Source organism: Etheostoma spectabile, chromosome 2, assembly GCF_008692095.1.
Source record: "Etheostoma spectabile isolate EspeVRDwgs_2016 chromosome 2, UIUC_Espe_1.0, whole genome shotgun sequence".
Classification (NCBI taxonomy): domain Eukaryota; kingdom Metazoa; phylum Chordata; class Actinopteri; order Perciformes; family Percidae; genus Etheostoma; species Etheostoma spectabile.
In genome coordinates, this window is record NC_045734.1 from 26,020,091 (window position 1) to 26,043,553 (window position 23,463).

The 23,463-nt window shown below is 40.0% G+C and overlaps 3 protein-coding genes across 10 annotated transcripts in view; all 3 read right to left on the reverse strand.

Annotated features, from left to right (window-relative positions):
• LOC116697144 (bromodomain-containing protein 4) overlaps positions 1 to 2,942 on the reverse strand; it is an 18,331-nt gene extending 15,389 nt beyond the window's left edge. For 3 of the 5 annotated variants that reach the window (XM_032528500.1, XM_032528493.1, XM_032528467.1), the window contains exons 1-2: positions 2,701 to 2,805; positions 369 to 528 (exon numbers count right to left, since the gene is read on the reverse strand). The gene's annotated coding sequence lies outside the window, so the exon portion shown is untranslated. Of the gene's footprint in view, positions 1 to 368; positions 529 to 2,700 lie in introns of all 5 variants that reach the window. The other 2 variants (XM_032528474.1, XM_032528484.1) reach the window with 2 other exon arrangements.
• A 2,180-nt stretch (positions 2,943 to 5,122) lies between these two features.
• akap8l (A kinase (PRKA) anchor protein 8-like) lies at positions 5,123 to 14,404 on the reverse strand (the record flags this gene model as incomplete). 2 transcript variants are annotated; one of them, XM_032528721.1, is given in 13 exon segments in its annotated part: positions 5,123 to 5,342; positions 5,925 to 6,020; positions 6,661 to 6,791; positions 6,883 to 6,988; positions 7,521 to 7,662; positions 7,907 to 8,012; positions 8,102 to 8,132; positions 9,747 to 9,796; positions 9,885 to 9,996; positions 10,574 to 11,174; positions 12,618 to 12,834; positions 12,990 to 13,028; positions 14,183 to 14,404. In XM_032528721.1, coding segments are annotated over 13 exon segments (1,876 nt in total), but the record flags the coding sequence as incomplete, so codon positions are not given.
• A 1,802-nt stretch (positions 14,405 to 16,206) lies between these two features.
• LOC116697408 (B-cell receptor CD22) lies at positions 16,207 to 23,086 on the reverse strand. 3 transcript variants are annotated; one of them, XM_032528791.1, is made up of 11 exons: positions 23,051 to 23,086; positions 22,874 to 22,950; positions 20,379 to 20,681; positions 20,068 to 20,301; positions 19,813 to 19,917; positions 19,498 to 19,713; positions 18,152 to 18,490; positions 17,577 to 17,834; positions 17,252 to 17,342; positions 17,078 to 17,135; positions 16,207 to 16,916 (listed from the first exon to the last, which is right to left on the reverse strand). In XM_032528791.1, the coding sequence occupies exons 2-11, from the start codon at positions 22,926 to 22,928 to the stop codon at positions 16,809 to 16,811; spliced, it is 1,767 nt and encodes a 588-aa protein (XP_032384682.1). In that variant the 5' UTR covers positions 22,929 to 22,950; positions 23,051 to 23,086; the 3' UTR covers positions 16,207 to 16,808. The 3 variants fall into 3 exon arrangements, with proteins under 3 accessions (XP_032384682.1, XP_032384664.1, XP_032384673.1); XM_032528773.1 differs by having other exon boundaries at positions 19,498 to 19,917; XM_032528782.1 differs by having other exon boundaries at positions 19,498 to 19,917; positions 22,874 to 23,082.
• Between the last annotated feature and the right edge of the window lie 377 nt (positions 23,087 to 23,463).

The window sequence follows — 23,463 nt, forward strand, 5'->3', positions numbered from 1 at the left end:
GTTAGTTGAAAGAAAATGTGTCACTTTTTTTTAGTGGTGCCTTTGATGTTGTAGCAGAATACTGGAAGCAGCAGAAATCCAGAACCGAGAACAGTAGTATTTTATTGCAAGTCATATTGTTATCGTGATATTCAACGTTATCGCATATTTTTATCATATTGTGCAGCCCTAGTGTGAGCAGGAACAAAAAGGTAATAATGGTACAGACAATAATAACGACAGCAATTACTTTAGAAACTGAAGCTGAAAAGTGTGCAATGACTACCTTTTGCCAATAGTGAGCATTTCTACCAAAGCCTCTGTAGGCCAAATGGTTAACTTTGACACATTTAAATATTAAAAAAAGACACATTGGTTTCCAGACTCACATGTTTGTTGCTATGCAGCTGTGATCTATTGCAATTGTGTGATCATATCTCAGTGGATGAGGCGGCGATTTCCTGAGGTAACACCGGAGGTTTGTCAGTGACACGCTGTGGGGGCAAGGAAACCACAACACACAGACAGACAGAGGGCCGAGTGTTACACCTGCGAGAAAGAGATATAAAGAAACGAGGCACGCCTGATTAAAAAAACTGTTTGGGTTGATTCCAACGAACATCAAAATACACTACTGAATTAATGTTTGGTTATGCTGGGGCGTAAGCAGCTGTGATCAGAGCTCCATAACACAGGCACATTTGGCAATGCCTTGATATAACCTGTACCTCTCTTTCTAATTACTTAATTTGAGGCGGCACCTTTTTTTTTTTTTTCTCCATTCCTCTTGTGCAATGTTTAAAAAGGGATGCACCCACAGTCAATTAACAAATGTTTTTATTCACATTCTTTCTTTTAAATGACCCCTCACTTACTGGAACTGTCGATAACACTTCACAATTCTTAGCCATGACAGCCTTTTGACCCACCTAAAAGAGGTTTTTAAGCATAACCCTTCACCTTACTTCTTGTCTAATGCATCTACCCCCCGTAGCGCAATTATACATCTGCTCTGCAAGCAAGACACAATTAACTAGTGTTTTGATTCTGCTGACAATACGTAGGCTTTGAATACTTGTGGACCACATGGGCACATCGTAGACCATACAGTACCAGTCAAATGTTTGGACACACTTTCTTATTTAAGTGAATAGATAAACGTGTTCAAACGTTTGACGGGTAATGTATATATTATGTGGTGGTATGTTGTCTTCTTTATTACCAAGGAATTAGCAAAAAAACAATGTGTGGTTTCTAATAACAGTATTTTCAGTATCCCAGTGGCTCCTTCATCATGTGTACATTTATCTTGTGTGGATTTATATTTCAGTCACTTTAAGACAAGCTAGCTGACAAGGATAAGGGTTTCCATGGTTTTATGGATGACTACAGTGAACCCTGACCTTGGACCTCTACAGTGTACGTCACAGTACTCAAAAGGTCCTTTTATGGAAACTTTTTGAAAGATAATCTGTCGGTGCGCAAACAAAGACAATAGCTTGTCTTTATTGTGTCCTGAGCTAACATTTTCCTCTGTTAATGTCTGTTGAATTTCTTCCACCAAATACCTAAATCTTCATATTAAAAAAATCACTTAACTTAAATGTACACAAATGTAATAAAGTATTTATGATTATTCTTAAGTGGAAGCAAAAAAAACAAATTGGGAACAGATTTCTTAATACACTATGTTCCATTATTGTGAAGTGTGCTCTCTTATAAAAACGGAGGTGCCATTGCCCAGACCACTGACACAATGTATCAATTCTAACTGACCAGTAGACGGTGGCTGAGCTCTTAACAAAAAAAAAAAATAAAAACAGTCGACACGAAGCAACTGCGTTTACATAATGTAGCAATGTCGCAGCAAATTGAATACAACGCCCGACATTGGTTAGTGAAGCGAATAAACGTACTTTAACTCGTACGTTAGCTAATTATCCTACTGCTATCAGCCATTTTGCTACTATTTCGTATCACGTATCCAGCTAACGTTATATATGTTCTTCAAACTACCGGGTTTTTCCGAGGAAAGCAAAGAAGCTAACGAAATTAAGTGTCATGAATAACGTTACTTAACAGTGAAAGACAAAGCTAATTTATTCAAAAACAACTTTGCACCTTTGCCTTGCTAACCTTCCTTGTCAGTACATCGCCATGTCCCATGTCCACGGTGAGCAACTGACAGCTCCCCACGTAAACGTCCTTTCAGAATACAACTTGGACGGGATTGATATTCTCGAAGTTACTTACGTCGCACTTCACATGAGCTCCTGCGCCATCATGCGTAACCTACGCTGCCGAAAGGACGTAACTTGTGTCACGAATACGGCCTACGGGGCTACAAACAAACAGCCTAGCAGCTAACTGGTTAGCATGATACCGACCTGCAGATAACGTGCACACTGACAACACGGAGTGTCCAACGAATCGAAAACGACCTTAACACAAGTATTGAGAGAAGAAAGATACAACACATACTACGCACAATAACACCAAATCACGCTAACTTAAAATACAAAAAAGCATCCATCTCATGTGCCCGAACCGGTGCAAGGCCTGCGAAGACAGCTCATGCTCCGCTTGCCGAAGCGCACACTGACAGCGCGCGAAATACGCCCCCGATGTCCATTCTGAACCTTTTACCGGATCCCCGGGGCTGTATGCTTTCGTTTGATATACCAATGTCCTCTAGGGAAAGGCATAAAATGCTATTTTTACCTTCTTCTGTCGGTTGTCAGCGCTCGTAGACCTTCCTCGCCCCAAATCCAGAACAAACAGTCCCGTTTGACGTCGATGACGTCAGACGCACGGGGGCAGGCTGAAGGTTCGTCAGCCGAAATGTCACCTACAACTCCACATCATCCCCCGGGAACATCACGCAACACCTCGTAAGGATTTCAGCGATAAAACAGGTCAATGCTTATCATACAAATTATGTATGTGAACCATTAAGATGCCAGTAAGTAAATAGGCAAATAAAATCCACTCATTAAATGCACACATTGAAGGAACTGACAGATTAAATGTCTCAGAAATTGTATTTTTACGATTTCAAGTGACAAATCGAGCGATTGAGAAGGTGATTGAGTGCATGTAGTGCGTAGCCATATTTTTTATTTTCCTAGTTCTTTCTTCAATTAATCTTTATTTAATGAAATTACGTACCTCAGAATATCATCTTTATAAGATTAGTTCAAGATTTGAAGTACTGTTCACATTCTTTATGGAAAACGGGTACATATTTTCTTTGGTTAATGTATAAACCCAAACAATACATATTCATAAAAGTAGAATAAGTCAAAGTTAAATTATCAGTCATAAACTACATGCCACAATTTTAGTGTAGTATTTGGTATTCTTAGGCAACAGTCCAACCTGCAATGAAATATATTACTAAGAAATGAATATCAGTAGGTTCTGTTAGATTAGATTAGATTCAACTTTGTCATTACACAGGTACAAGGCAACGAAATGCAGTTTAGGTCTAACCAGAGGTGCAATAGCAGCAAGTGCAGGATATACACTGGTTCCATAAGTGCAGGACATGGATATGTACTACAGTTACGACAGTCATGTCTAAAATGAAACCACATCAGTGATAAAAATTACACCTCAATCTTCAGAATGTTTGTGTAAGCCAGAGATTGTGTACGTCATACAATCCCCTGAAGCTTCACGTTTTGATGTAAATACATTCCATCACCAACTGCAAGAGAACTGTACTCACGTTGTGCCCTGCTTGATTTGTTTTTCCCACCAATGGTGGCCGATTGGGGGCCAGTCCAGCTTCAGTTTGAACTCTTAAATTGAAATTAATCAGACAATTGTAGGTTTAAAAAAATCTTCAAAACAAAACAGTGAAACAAGGATTTAATCAACAAGTTTATTTCTTATTCAGAATGAAACAAGATTGTTTGTTACATAATATCCATTTTAAATATTCCATTTTTATTCTACACAGTCCCTTTAATTATCTCAATCACCCCAGCTGTAGAATAAAAAGCCCACCATGTTCTAGATTTTACCAAAAGGTTGTAAAATCATCCATAGCTCCGACATGTAAAATGGAAAACGGTACACAATATCTCTTAACTTTACATTTCTTAAACAATTCTAAACAAATTAAGTATTATTTGAACAAGGCACACAAAAAAAAACAACTATTAAGAGCAATAGTTTTACATTCTAGGAAAAACACTTATGCTACGTTTAGACTATTGTTTGTTGGCGGGATTACATACAAAGTCAATGCAGAGATGCAACCTTGCGGCTGCCGCAAGAAACCTACCCAAAATTGGAATAGTTGGAATCGTTTAACCAGAGCGATGAATTCCCGTGATAGTGTCGCAAAATCCTATCAGTGTTTAGATTCTCCTGATGTCCTAACATTAAATCAGAAAGGAGGAACAAATAAATTATCGTAGCGCCTGTGAGCACCCAGAGCTCTATAGTAACTCATTTGTACAGAGACCAGACAAAAAAGCTTGTCTTTTGGAAAAGTAAGCAGGAAAGATGGACTGCATGGTAAGTTCTGAAATGATATGCCCGTTTTGTTGATGGAGCAGCTTTACACCGACAGAAGTAATGCGATTATATACAAATGATCCCAATATGATCCAGCGATTAAAGCGACGCAAATACTTGCAACGCCCCCGTCTGAACGCACCAGGTTAGTAACACCTTCTGAAGACAGTTGGTAGACATACATAAGACAGTTACGTAGCCTAAGTATTTCCCGAAATGTGAAGCTATTCGTTTAACAAAAAAAAAAAAAAAAAAAAAATCATACAAGCTCATTACATGGTGGAAAATGGTGGGAGCAGGTATGTATATTTCTTAATATACCTGGAAATGAGATTGGTTGAATGGGACTGTGGGGGTCATCGACTGGTGCGGTCAAAGGTTGAGGTTGAGAAGTCACGCACAGGGTGCAAAGTTCATTCATCATTCTTGTCTTCCTCCTCTACCTCTGCCGCCTCTACTCCTTCCTCCTCCTCCTCCTCCTGTAATCCCTCTTCGCCAATCTCATCGTGCACCACATATCCCTCCTCATCTCCAATTTCAAAACCTTCCTCGTCTTCCTGGTTGCCCTGCTCCTCCTCTCCCTCCATTCCTAGATCCTCCTCCATCTTTTCCTCCTCTGCTGCTGCTGCTGTTGCTGCTGCTGCTGTTGTTGCTGCTTCCCCCCCCTCGACGGCCTTTTGGTCCGTCCCCTCCTCAGCCACTGGCTCGTCCTTGACTGGTCCTGCCTCTGTCTGGTTGTCTGCTGTGTTGTTTGTTAACTCCATCTCAGACACGTCCATTACCATCGAGTCTTCCGGATCGTGGTCGTCTTGGTTACCAGTGAACGGGTTTTCACCCTGACAGTGACAGAAAGTTGATAAGTACATTTGTTTGTTTATGAGCCCCTGCATTTATGATCAGCAAGACGGAAATCAGCGAGATTCATTTGTGCATGCATGGTATTTCTGTATGTAAACTACACTCCATTATGAATGCTAGTACATTTCTCCCCGTGACATTTGACAATTTGTATGTGTACATACATTTGTATGTGGCCAAGGAGATTGGTAAATCAGTCCCTCCGCTTTTAAACAGTACCATTATATATTGCTTCTCAAAATTCACTCATAATATTGTACTCAAATGATTCCGAAAATTTTTAGATTTTGATCTCAATTTCTTTGAGTTACAATATGAAGGGATTTAGAATTGAAGCCATTACAAATGGGTAAGAGCACCAAAGTCTAAGTGTAGGTCATGAAACTAGGGTGGGATGTATACTGCTTTGCATACTGCTTTGACACTTTTACTGTGGTTTAAAACATGCAATTACACTGTGACCCCAAACTCTTATTCTTATACCCATCTGCAAACAGCCCAAGTACATTTAGTGAGGCTATTCATACCATGCATTGCCAGATCAAGTACACTGTACATACCTTGAGGTAGCTCTCCAGCTTTTTGCCAATGACTTTGTGATTGAGGATGCTACGAGCAACTGACAGACTGGCCCTTTTGGACTGCTCCATCATACCCTTGAATCACAGAAAGTCCAAAGTCACATATGACAGAGTGAAAAATAACCAAAGAACAAACAGCAGTGCAGTACATTATCCAGCAGCACCATAGGTTTTGTAACAGTATTTCTACTGGACCAGTCAGAACAGGACTTGGACCCTCCCATATAGTCTGAGGTGTGGTGTATTAACTCTAACACCATTGGACAAAGAACAGTAGATCATACAAAACTGTGCTGGAATTGTTTAACCTCGACAAAGTCAAGTATGTTTTAAAAAGTTCTTCTCTCTAGAGCATTAAATTATATATGCTTGTGTGTTTTGACAAAAATAACAATGGCGCATAATATACTGTTTAATGCAATAGGCAAGGCAAGGCAGCTTTATTTGTATAGCCCATTTCAGCAACAGGGCAATTCAAAGTGCTTTACACAAAATCAGTTAAACCGGTCAAAATCAGTTAATAGCTCAATAATTTCAGGAACATATTTGATTGCAATAATTTTAACCAATGTTGCAGTTGAAATTGAAAATATTTTGTATCAATTTAAAGCCAGGTCTGTATTATTATTATTTTTTTAAACAAACTAGTCAGTAGAAGAAAGATACTTTTAGTTTTCTATAGAGTAATGACCAATTTGGGGGCGATCAGCCATACCTTCCGGTTGTAGTTATGGTCAGGTGACTTGATGTGTTTCTGTATCAGGTGTGGCTGCATTGGAATGAAAAGGTCACATGCTGCACAGTGAGCGGCTTCCACCTTCCTCATGAAGTGTTCCATACCGAGATCTACACAGACGTGAGAAATATATGCAATGAGCAACGATCACTTAAATTCTCCATCTTAGCACACACACATGCGCACACACACGCAGCTTACCCCTGGTGAGGTCCTGCTCTTTGTACACCTGGCAGATGGCAGCACTGTGGTTTTCCAACTGGCTAACCCTATAATCTGTCTTCTGAAACTTGTTCTGCAAATACTCCTGAAAAACACAACCATAAAGAATTTTTATTTTACTAGTTTACAATCCATCAGTGACTCCAGAAGTGACCCTGCTGCATGAACAAAACGTAATTACCCCTAAAATTCAAAAAGTAACAACCTTTTACACCAGACTGTTTTGCCTGTTTAAATAGTTCTAGTCTTCTTAAATCTTATGAGTTATAATGGGAAACTGTCTCTTTCCTTTTAGTAGGGCTTAAGTACCAGCAACAACTTATAAAAAAATAAATCACAGAATTCTATACAATAACTTGGCAAAGGAACAAAAACTACCTTTGTGGATATTTTAATTTCCTGTAAAGACTCATTGGCAATGTACAATATTGAAGAAAAATGGACCTAACCTGGCTAGTCAAATTTGACTTGGAAATTTAGATGTGGAAACAGCCCTACTATGCATTTATTATTATGTATTACATACATAACAATATTCTTCTTTTAGTGCATTTACAACTAGCACATCCTTTTAGGGTGTGAGCATCTAAGCCCGATGTTTGACAAATCTCAGTCACCTGTAGGAACTCTGTAGTGGGCTTGGACAGTTGGCTGGAAAGGAACTTAAAGTGGTCCTTGTGAAAGCGGCTGTCAAGATGAGCTTCCATTTCCTCCTTGTAGAACGAACGGAACTTGCACACAGAGCAGGCAAACATCACCCTGAAAAAACAGACCCATTGGAAAGAGGCACATTGGGATGACAACTGGAAAAAACCCAGTTGGATAATGATCCAAATGACTACACAACTAAAGGCCGGTGACTGCAACAAAAATATGAATGTAGAGATGGACAGTGAAAGAGGCAATAAACCAATCTCACAAACAAGAAAGCAAGCAAAAAAGAGAGACAAATGATGGTGAGGTAGTAAATCTTGAGCCAGCAATATACAGTATGTCCTCTCACCTTTCCAGGAAGCCCCTCCTCTTCCTCATTTTTGGGTGCTTGTCCTGACTTTGGGTCGGAGTCTGTTTGCCCTGTGGACTTTTCTTCTCCTCCTGTTTGGGTGAAGCTAAGCACAAGAATAGGAGCAGATATTAGGTTCAAGATGAGTAGCTGAAGGAAGAAAAAATAGTGAAGAGCAACTGTAATTGAGCTTACCTTTATCTCCATCTGCAGTTGGGTTTGTCTCCTGTGAATAAAAGTATCCCATTACTAATTACTTATTTTTCTTTAGAAACATGGGTTGAACAGTTGCATTTTTTCTAAATTTAGAAATACAACTGTTGACATAGGCTACAGCCCCTCTACTCCAAATAAAAACCAAATCTGTGAAAAATAGTGACTAATTCATGAAACAGGTTATTTTACAGAAGAACACAAAGCACATTGTGATTATTTTAGCCTTCTTTTAATGCTGGGTCTGAGTCTCTCACTGAGTTGCTGTTATAGAACAATACAATCTCTTTCTAATTTGTACCAATTACATTTGAAGAGATTGTGTTCAATTAGGCTAAATCAAGTGGTTCAGCGGTTTATTCGTGGAGGGTAAACAACATTCACCTATAGGATTATTAGGAACACCATACTAATACTGTGTTTGACCCCCCTTCACCTTCAGAACTGCCTTAATTCTACGTGGCATTGATTCAACAAAGTGCTGAAAACATTCTTTAGAAATGTTGGCCCATTTTGATAGGATAGCATCTTGCAGTTGGAGATTTGTGGGATGCACATCCAGGGCACGAAGCTCCCGTTCCATCACATCCCAAAGATGCTCTATTGGGTTGAGATCTGGTGACTGTGGGGGCCATTTTAGTACAGTGAACTCATTGTCATGTTCAAGAAACCAATTTGCAATGATTCGAGCTTTGTAACCTGGTGCATTATCCTGCTGGAAGTAGCCATCAGAGGATGGGTACATGGTGGCCATAAAGGGATGGACATGGTCAGAAACAATGCTCAGGTAGGCCGGGGCATTTAAACCATGCCCAATGGGCACTAAGGGGCCTAAAGTGTGCCAAGAAAACATCCCCCACACCATTACACCACCACCACCAGCCTGCACAGTGGTAACAAGGCATGATGGATCCATGTTCTCATTCTGTTTACGCCAAATTCTGACTCCCATCTGAATGTATCAACAAAAGGTGAGACTCAGACCAGGAATTTTGTTTCCAGTCTTCAACTGTCCAATTTTGGTGAGCTCTTGCAAATTGTAGCCTCTTTTTCCTATTTGTAGTGGAGATGAGTGGTACCCGGTGGGGTCTTCTGCTGTTGTAGCCCATCCGCCTCAAGGCTGTGCGTGTTGTGGCTTCACAAATACTTTGCTGGATACCTCGGTTGTAACGACTGGTTATTTCAGTCAAAGTTGCTCTTCTATCAGCTTGGATCAGTTAGCCCATTCTCCTCTGACCTCTAGGACTGCCGCATACTGGATGTTTTTCCCTTTTCACACCATTCTTTGTAAACCCTAGAAATGATTGTGCGTGAAAATCCCAGTAACTGAGCAGATTGTGAAATACTCAGACCGGCCCGTCTGGCACCAACAACCATGCCACGCTCAAAATTGCCTAAATCACCTTTCTTTCCCATTCTGACATTCAGTTTGGAGTTCAGGAGATATTCTTGACCAGGACCACACCCCTAAATGCACTGAAGCAACTGCCATGTGATTGGTTGATTAGATAACTGCATTAATGAGAAATTGAACAGGTGTTCCTAATAATCCTTTAGATGAGTGTAATTCATGACTTAACAATCAAAAAGAATCAGAGTTTCTGGAACTCAGGCTCCATCTACTCACTGGATCTGCAGTTTTTGGTGTACTGTCGTCCCCATATTTCTCTGCTTGCTCTATGGAAACACAAGGCAAAAAAAGACTTAGAAATGTTGTTTTTTTTTTGTTTTTTTTAGTAGTACCAAAAATTGTTAAAAAAAGTACCTTGGGTAGCTTCTGACTCAGAACTCTCAGTCTTGTTCATCTTTGACTCTGGCTCATCAGCTGCAGTAAGAGTCTGCTTTCTCTTCTTCTGGACGTCACGTTGTGGCTTCACCTGCTACAGTCAACAATTAATTTGCACTCAAATACATTTTTGTTGACAAAAAAAATAAAACATTTGGACAATACTACCAGAACATCAACACAATGAATTCAAGACTTAATGCTCGTAAAAGCCAATTAGCAGACTTGATATGTCTTTGTTCACTGGGCATTTCCTCATCCATAGTGTTAGCCTTATCTTAAGACTACTCAGGATTGGGGCAAAAGAAAGGAATGAAAATCAAAAAATAAATAAAATGAAAATAAAATCCACAAAGTGAAATCATTAAACATCCCACAGGAAAACAAAAGTATTGGGCAGGGAGAGTGGTCACTTGCCTTTACTGTACAAAAGGGGCAGTTCCATTTCTGGCTACATTAAATAAGGGCTGGGCGGAGTTACAATGGCAAGTGATATATCAAATGTGTGTTGAGGAGTATTTGTGACAAATTGCTTTGCGTGGCACATAGCAGGTAGTGGCACATTAGGTTGACTTGCCAGTTGGTTGTGGATAGAGAAGGAGGGAATCAGAAAGGGCTAAACTTTTGCCCAGTATCTGAGGAGGTCTTATTTGGCTGGAGGTACTTACTTTGTTGAGGGGTCTCTTTCGGCCTCGCTGCCGGCCAGCCCGTGGGCCCCCTCCAAAATGCCTCCCAGGAAAGTCGTGAGGCCCTTGAGTGGAACCCTGATGGAAGCCCCCACTCTCAGGGTACATGCGGTTGGACAGGAGGGATGGGAGCTTGCCTCTACCACCTCCTGGAGAGTGGCCGCGGTGGCCCTGGCCACCACTGCCACTTCCCCGCCCACCTCCTAATGGAGTGGGGTCAGACCTGCGGCTTCCAAACCCTCCTCCAGCTCCTCGACCCCCGGCACTTCCACCCCTTCTGGGGGAACGTCGGCCTGCTCCAGGCCATCCTGCACCTCCAGAGCCTCCTCCCTGGCCACTGTTGAAGGACTCCCTCATATTCTGTCGCATTTTAGCGACTCCATAGGAAGAGGAGGGGCTGTCAAAGCCTCCTCCTCCCCCTAGCCCAATTCCCCCTCCGAAGCCCGAGCCTCCTCGCTGACTCAACAGCATGTTGTCATCACGGCCATCGCCATAACCATAGCTACCGCCGCCAGATCTGTAGAGATCTCGGGAGGAGGTGAGCGCGGAGGCGCGCGAGTCGAATGACTCGTAGTGGTCATACCTGCGGGAGGGAGGGAGAGGGTTGATAGAGAAGAGCAGAGAGCAAGGGAGGCAGGTAGGGCAGCCAGGTTTGGATTTCTCCGCCTGCTATTCCTTCTCCTCCATGGTCTCACTTTCTCTATTTGTGTTCTTGTCACTCCCAGCTTTATTTCAGAAACCACATTAGATCAGAAATTGATGATCCAAAACAAGTTAACACTCTGCTTGTGGTCTTTAATAAACAAAGTTATGATTTTTCTCTTGTCATTAGGTTTACAGAAACTCATCCAACCACATTCTCTGGTGGAGGTTAAACAGTAATCTGCAGATTAGCGGAAAAGCAGTTTCTTAGGCTGTAAAACCTTGAACAGACATGACCATGGTCTATCAGAACCAGCGATGTCTTAAGATTGGTGCAAGAGGTGAAATATCCTGGGAAGTGACTTGATTATGGTAAATACTCAAGAAAGGGGATGAAACAAACTGGGGCTTTTTTCCAATGGGCAAGACTTTCGAAGACACAGCAGGCGGCTTTCAATTAACAATTGAGCTTGACAAAATAATACATAAAGATAACAACTGTAAACTCATCTCTCTTGTGTAACCTAAAGTCAGAACACAGAGGTAGGTCACATGGAGGATGAGAGAATTGTGTGTGTGGGAACAAATAAAAACAAAGGAAATGTTCAAGGAGTGCTAGGTAAAGATGGACTGGCTTCATTTGACAGATTGACATCCTTTTACAATTGAAAAAGTTGATCTATAATCGCACCTCCAACGAGGGGTCGTGCATTTTCATGACGTCTAAGGCTCTTCCCAGCAAGCAGACAAACCATGACATTGCAAATAAGGAACAATCAAAGCTTCTGCATATGCTAAATCATTCAAATGCAGCCTGTGAACAACCTACACCTATGTTTATCTCAAACAGGAAAAATGGCATACATATTTTCACAAAGGCTGAGTGTCACATGCAAGTAAATGCCTTAGCAGGATAAAACAGCCTGATTTACTCTGGTAACATGACCGTTCTAAAACAATGACAACTACAACCACATTGGCATGGTCTTTGTTTTTATTTTGTTTACATATATTTTATAGAACTCTGTTCTACTACAGGGCGACTTCAGAAGACCTGTTTGACTTTTAAATTACCAATACCATAGGAAGGCCTGAGAATCGTTTTATAGTCGCAGCAAAATGTTAATCAAGACATTTACTGTGATCCCTTTTCAGATGACTCTACAAAATAACAATATTTAATTGGTTGGACACTGTCCAGGCATGCATCAACAGTCAGAGACAATGTTCTCACCAACCAGATGCCACATTATGACATGTTATTTAACATGAAAGACAGTACTGGGAAATATAATACGCTCACTGGCATGGATGTGTGGTAGTGGAGTCTGAGTTGCAGTATGGAGCCGGAAAAAGGGAAAAAAATAAATAAAAAAGTTATTACCTGTCACCTCGAGTTCCTTTCATCCCCCCCTCCAACTGAGTGAGCATGTCCAGACGCTGGTTAATCTTGGCAATTACTGCATCTGCATGTGTGCCTGTGGATGATAGCAGGGATGTGCCTGAGAAGCCTCTCTTCATGTGGCCTCCTCCTCCATAGCCCCCAAGCCCAGACATTGAGTCTTTATAACCTCCCCCGTACAGGTCAAAGCTACCAGAACCTAACAAAGGGAGGAATAAAAAAAAGGTGTTAATATGACATTATATTTGAAAAAAAGAAGAAAAAACAATGTGGCAGCAGCCCTACAATCAAGCATGAAGTGTGGGTGTCCTTGAGTTTATATCCAGTGCTAGATATATTCACTCATTTTCTTACCTCTGCTGCCTGACCCACCACCTCCCCAACTGGAGTAACCTGCAAATGGAGATAATACATATGTATAAGCAAACTTAAATAATCAGATTAAGCTTTAAATGGACAAGTAAATGTGAACACATCCAAAGAATTTTATTTGCCCTCCAAGTACGTCCAGAGAAAAAGACATAGGATATGCCTAACAAGGACAACAAAGCTAAACAACTGGTAAACACACCTTTGACTACTATGTACAGATAGTAGTTTGTCTATGTATGAAAGTGTATATATATAAATATACACATTCATATGCATAGGATATGTGATAGATGTTGATTTTGAAACAGCCATGATATTTGGTTACCAATAATAGCATACTGCGATGTAGACAGTCATGCAAATAATAAGTTGCCAAATACAATATAAAAGTAGAATAGACTAAAAGAACTCAAAGATGTCCCAGAGTGTTCAACTCCAAATCGGCGGGAATTTCATTAGATTCTTATCCGACACTGATTTAGTTGTAGCCTTCTGTTGTAATGGATTAACTTCGTGCAAATGATAGAGAACATTAAATTATTTGTAACCATAATGTCCCAGCAACCTAGCTAAATTTTGGAAGCATTTTTATTGAAGCGGCCATTTTATTAACTAGCCTTAAAAAGTCGTTTTCTTCCCACACTGACTCCATTTTAACAGAATATGCAAGCTAATTTCAGCATCTAACACGCCCTACATCAACACAACAATGGCCCACACAGCCTTCTAGGTTAGCATATTAGCCCAGTAAACAGGCGAAGTGGCTAAGCTGGCTACTTTTCCTTAATGTTAGCTAGCTAACGGGCCTGGTAACGTTATACCGTTGACGATTTTTGTTTGTTCTGAAATGAATATTTTATTACATTATAAAGTGATTAACGTCAATAACAAAAGATAGAAAATATTAGCAAATGGTACTCAACAGTTAGCTAGCGAAGGCTTCTTTGTTTCCAGTTAAATCCGACAATGGGTCGGTTGTTGCTGCTGGCAAGCTAGCTAACTGGCTAACAGCTAGCTAGCTAGCTAGCTGGCTGACATACTGGGGCGATGTTTCAATGTAACAAAGCATGTGGCTAACTGGGAAAGTAATTAATAACGTCAAATGTAGCCACGGTAAGGCATATGCACCACACAGTAGGGCATTTCACGTCAAAACCATTTCAGTGTATAGTTACCAGATCCGTAGCTCCTGCCGTCCATTGTATTTTAGTGCGTTGTTCAGCGTGCGCTGTTGAGACAATCCGATCGAAACTAGCGGTGGTAGCTCCAGCAGCAGTAGTTACGCCTTCGGGTTGAGTAGGCTACGTAGCGCTCTTTCAAAGAGACTAGACTCACGCAAAAAAATGACGTGACCACCAAGGCCTCAAAATCAGAAACAGAATTCCAAAAAGGGTAAACGTGAAAATATAAATTTGCCCTGTTTTTTTCTATGAAAATTATATTTACCGAGAGACCTCAAAATCATTGCGAGAAGCTCTCATCTGCATGAAGGTTGCTGTTGCGAGAGTAGGTTGACTGATATATTAATTGATTCTTCTTCTTTTCTTTTGGCTCTACGGCAGTTGGCATCCTTTAATTGATTTCTTCACTGATTAGAGGGCTTTTAAACATTGCATTGACTTAATCATAAAGCCACAGCAAGAAACATAAGCTGACGTATCTGTCTGTCTGCTTCAACGTGCCTTTCTGCTGATTTGTTAATATTGTTCAAATATTCAAAACATATTTAGCGCTTTGCTAGTGCCATGTTCTTATCAGAATCAGAATCAGCTTTATTGACCAAGTATGAAGACACATACAAGGAATTTTCCTTTGGAGCATAGTTGCTCACAATGTGCTTACACATTCAAAACAATCAAACAAACAAACAATATATACACACTAATATACATACTCTAAACAGAAACAATGTAGAGAGATGAGTGCAATGAAGAGTCCAATAAAAATTATTTAAACGTGGAACATGGTGCAAAGGGTACTTATATTATATTATAATTATTATGTGACTGCTCTGATGAAAAATACATTCTTGGAATAATATCTGTTGTTGGTATTTAGCCTTGATGAGTCTATGCACATGGTTAAATCTATCTATCTCACAGCCGTGCCGATGCGAGCTTCTCACATTATTTTGAGGTGTCTCAGCAAAGGTCCCATGGCATTAAAATTTCACTTTATGAAGTTTTATTAATATGAGTTGCCCCAGCCTGCCTATGGTCCCCCAGTGGCTAGTAATGGCAATAGGTGTAAACCGAGCCCTGGGTATCCTGCTCTGCCTCACTTTTGACCTCCTTATGAGGTCATAAGGAGGTCAAAAGTGAATGTATTACACTGCCAATATATTCTCTAAATTCAAATGTAGGAAATTAAGCTTTTTATAGCACTAAATCAATTTGAAGCAAATAGTAGCTACTGCAACAGTCAATCATTTGATATAGTCAAATGGGGACACCTGCTGGGCAACACTTAATATTCCACATGGTGAGACCACACAGTGAAACACTCTGTCATCTTTGATATTTTGTTTTCTATATAACATATTTGTGTCAATGTGTCCCAAAAACAATAGGGGACCAGTAGCGAATCCAACTGACAGATGCACTGAGCACAGTGCCAATCAGTCTATAGACAACCGATACATCCAATTAATGTCAAAGGCCTGCATTAAGTGATTGACATCTTGACAAATCTCATTGTGCCAATCATCAGGTGCCACATTAAAAGTTCCCCTCCAAAAAAAAAAAAATAAATTAACTAATATACCAAATGTCCTTAGCTCCACATACGCCGGATAAGCAGGGGCGTAGCACAAATTTCTGGGCCCTGTATAAAGTCATTTTTTTTCTGGGCCCCGGGTACTCAGTCTCATCCCCCCCCCCAGTCAACACCCCGGGCGTAAGCAATTACAGCAATCATAATCAATGTCCAGCGACTCTCTATGTTGTCTTTTCATGCCACTTGTTCAATCTAGTCTGTTGAATAGAATTACCACTCCTGCAGAATGTAGATCATAGGAATATATAGTTTTTTTTGTTTACATTTTAATTCTTTGATGTGCATATATGAGATCTAGATCTAAAATGTTCAGTAGGAGAGAGTTCCACTCAAACAGCAAGGGGGGACATTTTGACAACTTGGTGGTTTATTGGCAATGTTTTGAGAAAAGTTTCAATTTAAAAAAAAAAAAAACTCTGTCATGTTGTAATTTAGATTTTAATCCATTTGCACAAAACATCAAAATAAAATACATACAATAATACGAATAAATGGGAATGAGTAGGAAAGGAATGTTAGAAAGTTATCCCTTAATAGCCTATGTAAAAAAATGAAATGATTTTCAATAAACTGTAATTATATCCGACATTTTTATCAGACAAAAAAGACAATACTAACAAGAATAAGCAATAACGAGATATGTGTGCCATTAAAACTTATAAAATGTAAGAAGAGAAAGATTTAATCATAATTTGAAAACTGCTATAGGCCTACTGCAGAAATGGCTAGCTGCAGAGTTCAATTCATAACTGGTTTCACAGGAAGTTAACAAGAGCATCAGACAAACAGCACTATAAACACGCAGCCGGCCGTCATGAACAAATGTGTGAATCCGTTGAAGATAAGAGCCCCGCATCCAACCCCCGTAGTTGTTGAGGCAGGGAGAAGACATTTTTGAAAATATGGAAACCATGTTTGTATGTCTTTGTACCACATACTCGCTCAAATCATATTTCACCAACAAGAATCTAAATGACCAAGACAGACATTTTATCTGCACTCCTGCAAAGCGCTCGGCATAGATATCTAAAATCTAAGCTGATATCGGACAGCGTCTTCCTGCTGCTTTGCTGGAGCTGTATGTGCTGCAGGATGCATGTGTGTGAGTGCGATGCTCTCGTACTGCTCGTCCATCTGAAGGGCAGAGGAAACAGATGACAGAGGGGAACGGACGCGCGCACACACACACACACGCACACACGCACACACGCACACGCACACACACACACGCACACACACAAATGCACACACATGCACACAAGTCAGCTCTAGGTCTCAAGTTTTGTACTACTCACTTGTCCAGTTTGTACTTTGTCATTTTGCTCTGCAGCGGAGGTCAGAGTTCTCTTCTTCCTGGATTTAATTGGTCACATTAGGCAAATTACTAATGTTAAAATCACATTAAAGCCAACAAGAAGACTTTGAAAAACAGGAAATTAAAGTACAAAAATGTGAATGAAGTATTTTACCTCATCTTCAGGTAGAGGAGAAGTACAGCAGGTGGGAACAGTAACATAAAAGTCAGTTTTACGGCATTCACTATCGCTACTGCTATCCGAGCTGGAGAGAGATGGATGTGAGATGTGAGTCATTTAAAAGCACAACATGTTTCAAAAACAATTAAAAAAAAAAAAGTAAAATACACAATTGTATCTGTAGGTTTTGGCCATGCACTTAAATCATAATGTGTGTCTGCCTGCTTCTTTTACATCTTCACTTTCTTTCTACCGAATTTAAATGAAACAGAGGGTAGAGTTACAGCAACTTATTGTTTTAATATTGAGCCTCACTCACGTTGGACAGTGAGAGTCTCTTCAGATGAGCTGATGTTGCGGGGGGTTTCAACAACACAGGAGTAATTCCCTGCATGCTGACTGCTGACTGGGTCCAGGACCAGGTGTTTGTCTTGCTTCTCTGTCAGGGTCAAAGGTCGCCGGTTCAAGTACCAAATGTACTTTGTGTTGTCAGTCAGAGGACAGCTGGTGGTGCAGCTCAGTGTGACTCTCTGGCCCTCTGTCACCACTGCAGAGGGAGTCATTGTCACTCTCAGGCCTAAAAAATGGTTTGATAGATTAAATGACCAAAAAAAAGAGAGGTTTACTGCTTTCGTGCGCCTATTGGATAGACAGACTTGTAACCTCCAAGGTATCTACCAATTCTTTCAGAGAACATATAACATGCATGACATAATTTAATAAATGAACAGAAACATCGGAATGCAGGACTCCTTTCCAGGACAGAAGGATTAGAAATGTAATTTCATATGTTGCTAAAACCGTGGATCAGGTTGATGTTGTCTTAGCATACATAATGAGGAAGCAACAGATTCCCCATTGAAAGATATTCAGGTATTGAAACTAAAGTATTACCTGTGACAACTAAAGTGACTCCAGGTGAAGCTGACTGTTTCCATTCCTTGTCATCTTTGTGGAGTCTGAATGTGTATTCTGCTGAGTCATTCGTCTTCAGATCATTGATTCTCAAGATGGTGTAGTTTTTCTTGTTGTCGTGAATCTCAACGCGACCTGCATACTCGGTCAAATTTAAAGCATCCTGCCCATCGCCTTGCTTTCCTTTATTCCAGAAATGATTCATGACAGCCCATTTGTGGCGTGAGTATTCACTTGAAATGTTCACTGAAGAACCTTCCAGAGCACAAATCCTCCTTCTGACATAATTCACCTTCTTGCACAACCTATTATCAAAACCTGAAATAGAGATTTATGGCTTTTAGTAACAGCTTCATATTTTTTGAAAAATACTTCTGTGTCTAGGATTTTAACCAGGCGCAAATTTTTAAGATACAAATCTAATCTATTCATATTTTAAATTTTCTTTAGTGTATTGTATGGCACAACGCAAAGGACACTGAGTAATACACAGCGTTTGAGGCTGAAAAAAACAAATAGTTATTGCTGCAATAACTGTACGTTACATCACAAAGAAAGCGACAGCCCTAACTTTCATACAGGGAATGAAACTTAAGTGCCAGATTCTCTTTGCTTCAATTACTTGAAACAAACACACAGAATTAATAAATAATGCAAGAGGACAAGCAGATCCCAGAACAGTGACTGAAATGAGATGATGATATTTGATTAATTACTATTCAAACTACAAAAAGAAATGAACATAAATTGAATTAAATGAATTCTCAAACTGTGTGTTTACATCAGAGCTATTGCTTTTTATTTTGAGGTGTTTTCTGCTGTCCACCAACCCTGGAAATCCAGAGTTTTCGCAAGAGCACAATTTGAATTTGCTCAGCAAGTTACTCTGGCATCGAGTAATGCGGCTAATTAACTATACCCCTGTAGCCGAGCTGCACCAATCACATCGGTGTATCTGATATAGGCGGGCCAGAGGCCAGCTAAACAGACAACAGTTTAATCTATCAGTTAAGCAAAAGGGGCTCTGGATACGTCACCCCGTGTGTTATTGTGATTGGTCGTAGTGTTATCCAATGGCAAGCAGTGAGACTTTAAAATGCACGCTTGGTGCCGCCCCTTGAGATGGGCGACTTTCATTACTCAAAGCCAGACCCTTAATCTTTTGGATTTGGGTCTGGATTTCCAGGCTACTGCCCACCCTACATCGCGTTTAAACTTAAAGTTATTGTTTCTTATTGCCCCTTTAGGCATGCAGATTAATGATACAAATGCCCATAAGTTAAATTCCATAAGTTAAAAGAGACTATAAGTCCGTTCATACTTACAGTTTTCATCAGAGCGCAGATCCTCATGGCCTTTTACAGCACAGGAGATGGTATCAAAAGAAGGGCCGATAACTGTCATGTCTTGACTCTCACAGTGGCCGTATAACTGTCTGTTCCAGAACCAGCTATACGCAGTTTGACGGTCAGCCATCGGGCAGCTGGTGTTACAGGTCAGAATGACATAGCTCTTCAAATTAGTCATTTGAAAATGTACTTCTGTTGGGAGATTACAAATACACTTTTCATCAGACATTGTAAGATATTTGGGGGGGGAGGTGTGTTTTTTATGTTTGTAAATGTTTGTGAAAACGTAACCTCTGGGATATGTGATGGAGCACGGCTCATCCACTGATGTCGTCTTAAAAGAACACATCCTCCCTTTGGCATAGGTCACACTGAAGCAGGTCGATGTGACAGAATCTGGACAACAAACAGCATACAGTATTTTGATTGAACTAAGAAATGAAATGGCGTAAGATGTATCCACTTCCACGTGAATATTTGAGTTGTTCTTACAAGTATAAGGCAGATGTCTCATTACATAATAAAGAGCTAAATGAAGTCACTCACCCACTGAGACTTGAGGGGCCCTGAGATCCTTGTAGCCTTTGATAGCACAGGAGTAGCTGACTGCTTTCTCACTGCTGACCAGCTGTTGGTACCATGGAGACCAGTCCTGATAGAGGATCTCTCTGTTCTTGTACCAGTCGTAGCCTGCAGGGTTTTCAGTCAGAGGACAGCTGGTGCTACACATCAGTGTCACTGCCTGTCCCTCTGTGGCAGGAATCACCTTTACCTGCAGGTCTGAGATTATGTATACAAAAATATTTTATATACTAATGTCCTTCTTTTAACTGATAAGTAACTGTCAGCCACTGTACCTGCAACATGGAGCTCAGTCCTGTTGTGCCAGCAGAGTTCTGGGTCGTCAGGAGTCTCTCTGCAGCAGTAAACATTTGCATCGCTCTCTCTCAGATCTTTGATTGTTAGAGTGAAGTTACTCTCTGCAGACATGTTGTACGTCACACGATTTTCATCTGCAGAGAGCTCCTTCTGAACAGTTTCAGATCCATTCCGGTGTACAGTGTACCACTTCATGCTCGTAGTGGGACGTTGAGCTGAGCAGGGCAGATCCACTGTGGAACCTTTTAAAGCACAGATGCTGTTTGATCGTCCATGAACCCCTTTAACAGAAGAATTACAAGAGCAAACATCTGGACAAATTTATTCCCTTTAATTATTGGACGTTTACTAATCGTGACATAATATACAGTGCATTGAGGGAATTTAAAGAGCTCATTCAAGTAGTTTGTGATGATCTGGAGAGCCGATCTGCAATGTGTTCTTGTTTCAGTTTGTGTTCAGTTCTTTCAAATTTCAGTTAAAATAGTTTCCCTTTTTATTTTCCCGCTTTAACTCAGAGGTGTCAAACTCATTTTAGTTCATGGGCCACATAACCCTAACTTGGTCTCACATGGGCCAGACTAGTAAACCACTCCAGAAAGATCAGAAACGTTATCTGTCACAGAGTTTCTTGTCAGCTTGATGTTGAAATATCTAGTAGAAAGGAGAGAGCTCCCCTTGCAATCCGGTGCAACCAGGGCAGGACAAAACAGTGTAAAATAAAAATGAATTGCTGGTGCAGCACAGATGTCTTCTTAATGTATTATTTTTATTTTTTAAGGTGCATAACAGTGACTAAATATCTAATTGCGATTAGTTTGACTGACACTGCAACCGCGACATGATTTGCAACATTGGAGGGAATGATCATTTTTATCTCATTGTTCTCATTTTCATTTAAAACTAGTAAAATGAAAATTGTTATAGTGTGAGTTTTCCCAGGATCTGTACCAAACAAAGATTTTTAAAAAAATTTTAAGATACTTTTCGAGGGGCTTTTCCCTTTATTTGATAGTGACAGTGGATAGACAAGAAAGGGGAGAGAAAGAGAGGGGATGATACACAGCAAAGGGCGGCAGTATGGATTCAAACCTGGGCTGCTGCAAAGAACTCAGCCTACATGGGGCGCACTCTCTGCTGGGGGAGCTACAGGCCGCCCCACAAAGACTATTTTCTTAAGTCTGATGGGATTTGTAGGCTGGGACGTCTCAGCAGCACCACAATACTTCTTTCATAATGGTTTGACACATATTTTGCCTTTAACAAATATTGCGCTCCCCTAACCCGATTTGGATATGTTGCGATTCTGATAAAATGGCAGATTGGACCCTTTGGCAGGCCTGTTCTGGCCCACGGGCCACAGGTTTGATGCCCCCGATTAACCCTTGTGTTGTCTTCCCGTTAACCATGAACTTCCTTCCAGGTCAAAATTGAAAATTTACATTTTTTTGTGCTTTTCCGATGTTTTTGACGCTTTTTCTGATTTATTTCCCACTTTTTCCATGCTTTTGGCGCTTTTTATAAAAACCTGAGCTAATTTAATAATAGGTTTTACACTTATTCTTGGAATTGATGGTCAACAAACCTCATTTACATCAAATTATACACAAGTTTTTAATTAAAAAAACAAAAGTTATGAATCATTTTGACTAATAATATAGTAGTAATAACAAGATCTGAGGATTTTGAGTGGATCACAGATGGGTAGATGTCAAAGTTTAGTCCGGATACTGTTTTGAAACCATTAAAAAAAAAAGAATTCAACTGCTATTAGATTAAACAAAACACCCCAAAAAATTCAATGAAAGTAGTCATTAATTTACCTGAAGAATGTTGTATGGAATCATCCATGTTATTTATGGGCAATTTGGTTGAAAGAAATCCATATTTCTCATATAAAACACTTTGAAAGGGGTTAATTTGACCCAAGGACAACACGAGGGTTAAACTCCTAGACGTATATGTAAGATTAGATTAGATTATACTTTATTCATCCCACGACGGGGAAATTTTGTCGTTACAGTAGCAGCGTTTTTCAATAACAGCAAAAAAACAATAACACACAAACAAGTAAGCACGAAAGAAATACAAGGCAAGAAGTACAGGCAAGCAATAGACAGTGAAAATATGGTAGACTGAGTAAGTAAAATGGCGTCAAACAAAAGGAATTTTAAAGTGCGGTTGCCATGATAAGAGAAACAATATTGCGGTGTAAGTGACGTTAAAAATTAAGTTGAATGTGTAATTAGAGCAAAGAAGCAAGAGTCGGTAGCATCATTTAAATTATATTAACCTGAGACCATAAATATTGAAAAGTAAGTACTTGTAATAAAATAATATAAAAAACAAACAATACAACTGATTCCCTCCTTTCTTTTCACAGATTACAGCTAATTATCATACATAAAATACACAAAATTGTATATCATGTTCAGCGTTTAGCATTGTACAAGGGATAAACAAGAAATCCTACCTGAGAGGTGCAGGATAAAACCCATAAACACATATCCAGCTTCTGCCAACAACATGGCTGCTGCAGTCCTTTGGTTTCTAATCAGAACATTGATTTATTAATATTTGTATCTGCTTTTTCACAACAGCTGCATTGAGCACACTGCAGATAAAACAAAGTTTAAAAAATGTAATTCACCTGTCAAAAACAACCGCCGTCTTTTCACAAAGGGAAGGCGGAGTGTGGTAGACAAACAGCATGCACCTCTGACTTTATAATCTGTTTTCCTTCCTCCTCAGTGATTAACTGATTCTGTGTGTGGAGCGTGAAGGTATCTCTTTTTTAACGTCATTTGTACATAGTGTATCAGAAAAGTATTAAACTAAGGTATCTTGGTGCCAGAGTTATGAGTGTTATCCCATTGGTTTGTGGTGCAGAACATAAAGAGAACGAAGCTGTGGATGTAACCGTATTAATCTTTTAATACACAACGTCATGTTCATATCGAGCCTCGGTTTACCGTCCTGGTGGTTCTACATTGATTCCTATTAATGCATCACATAATAATCTGAGTTATATACAGTATGTTTTAAGAAATTAAACAGGAAGGA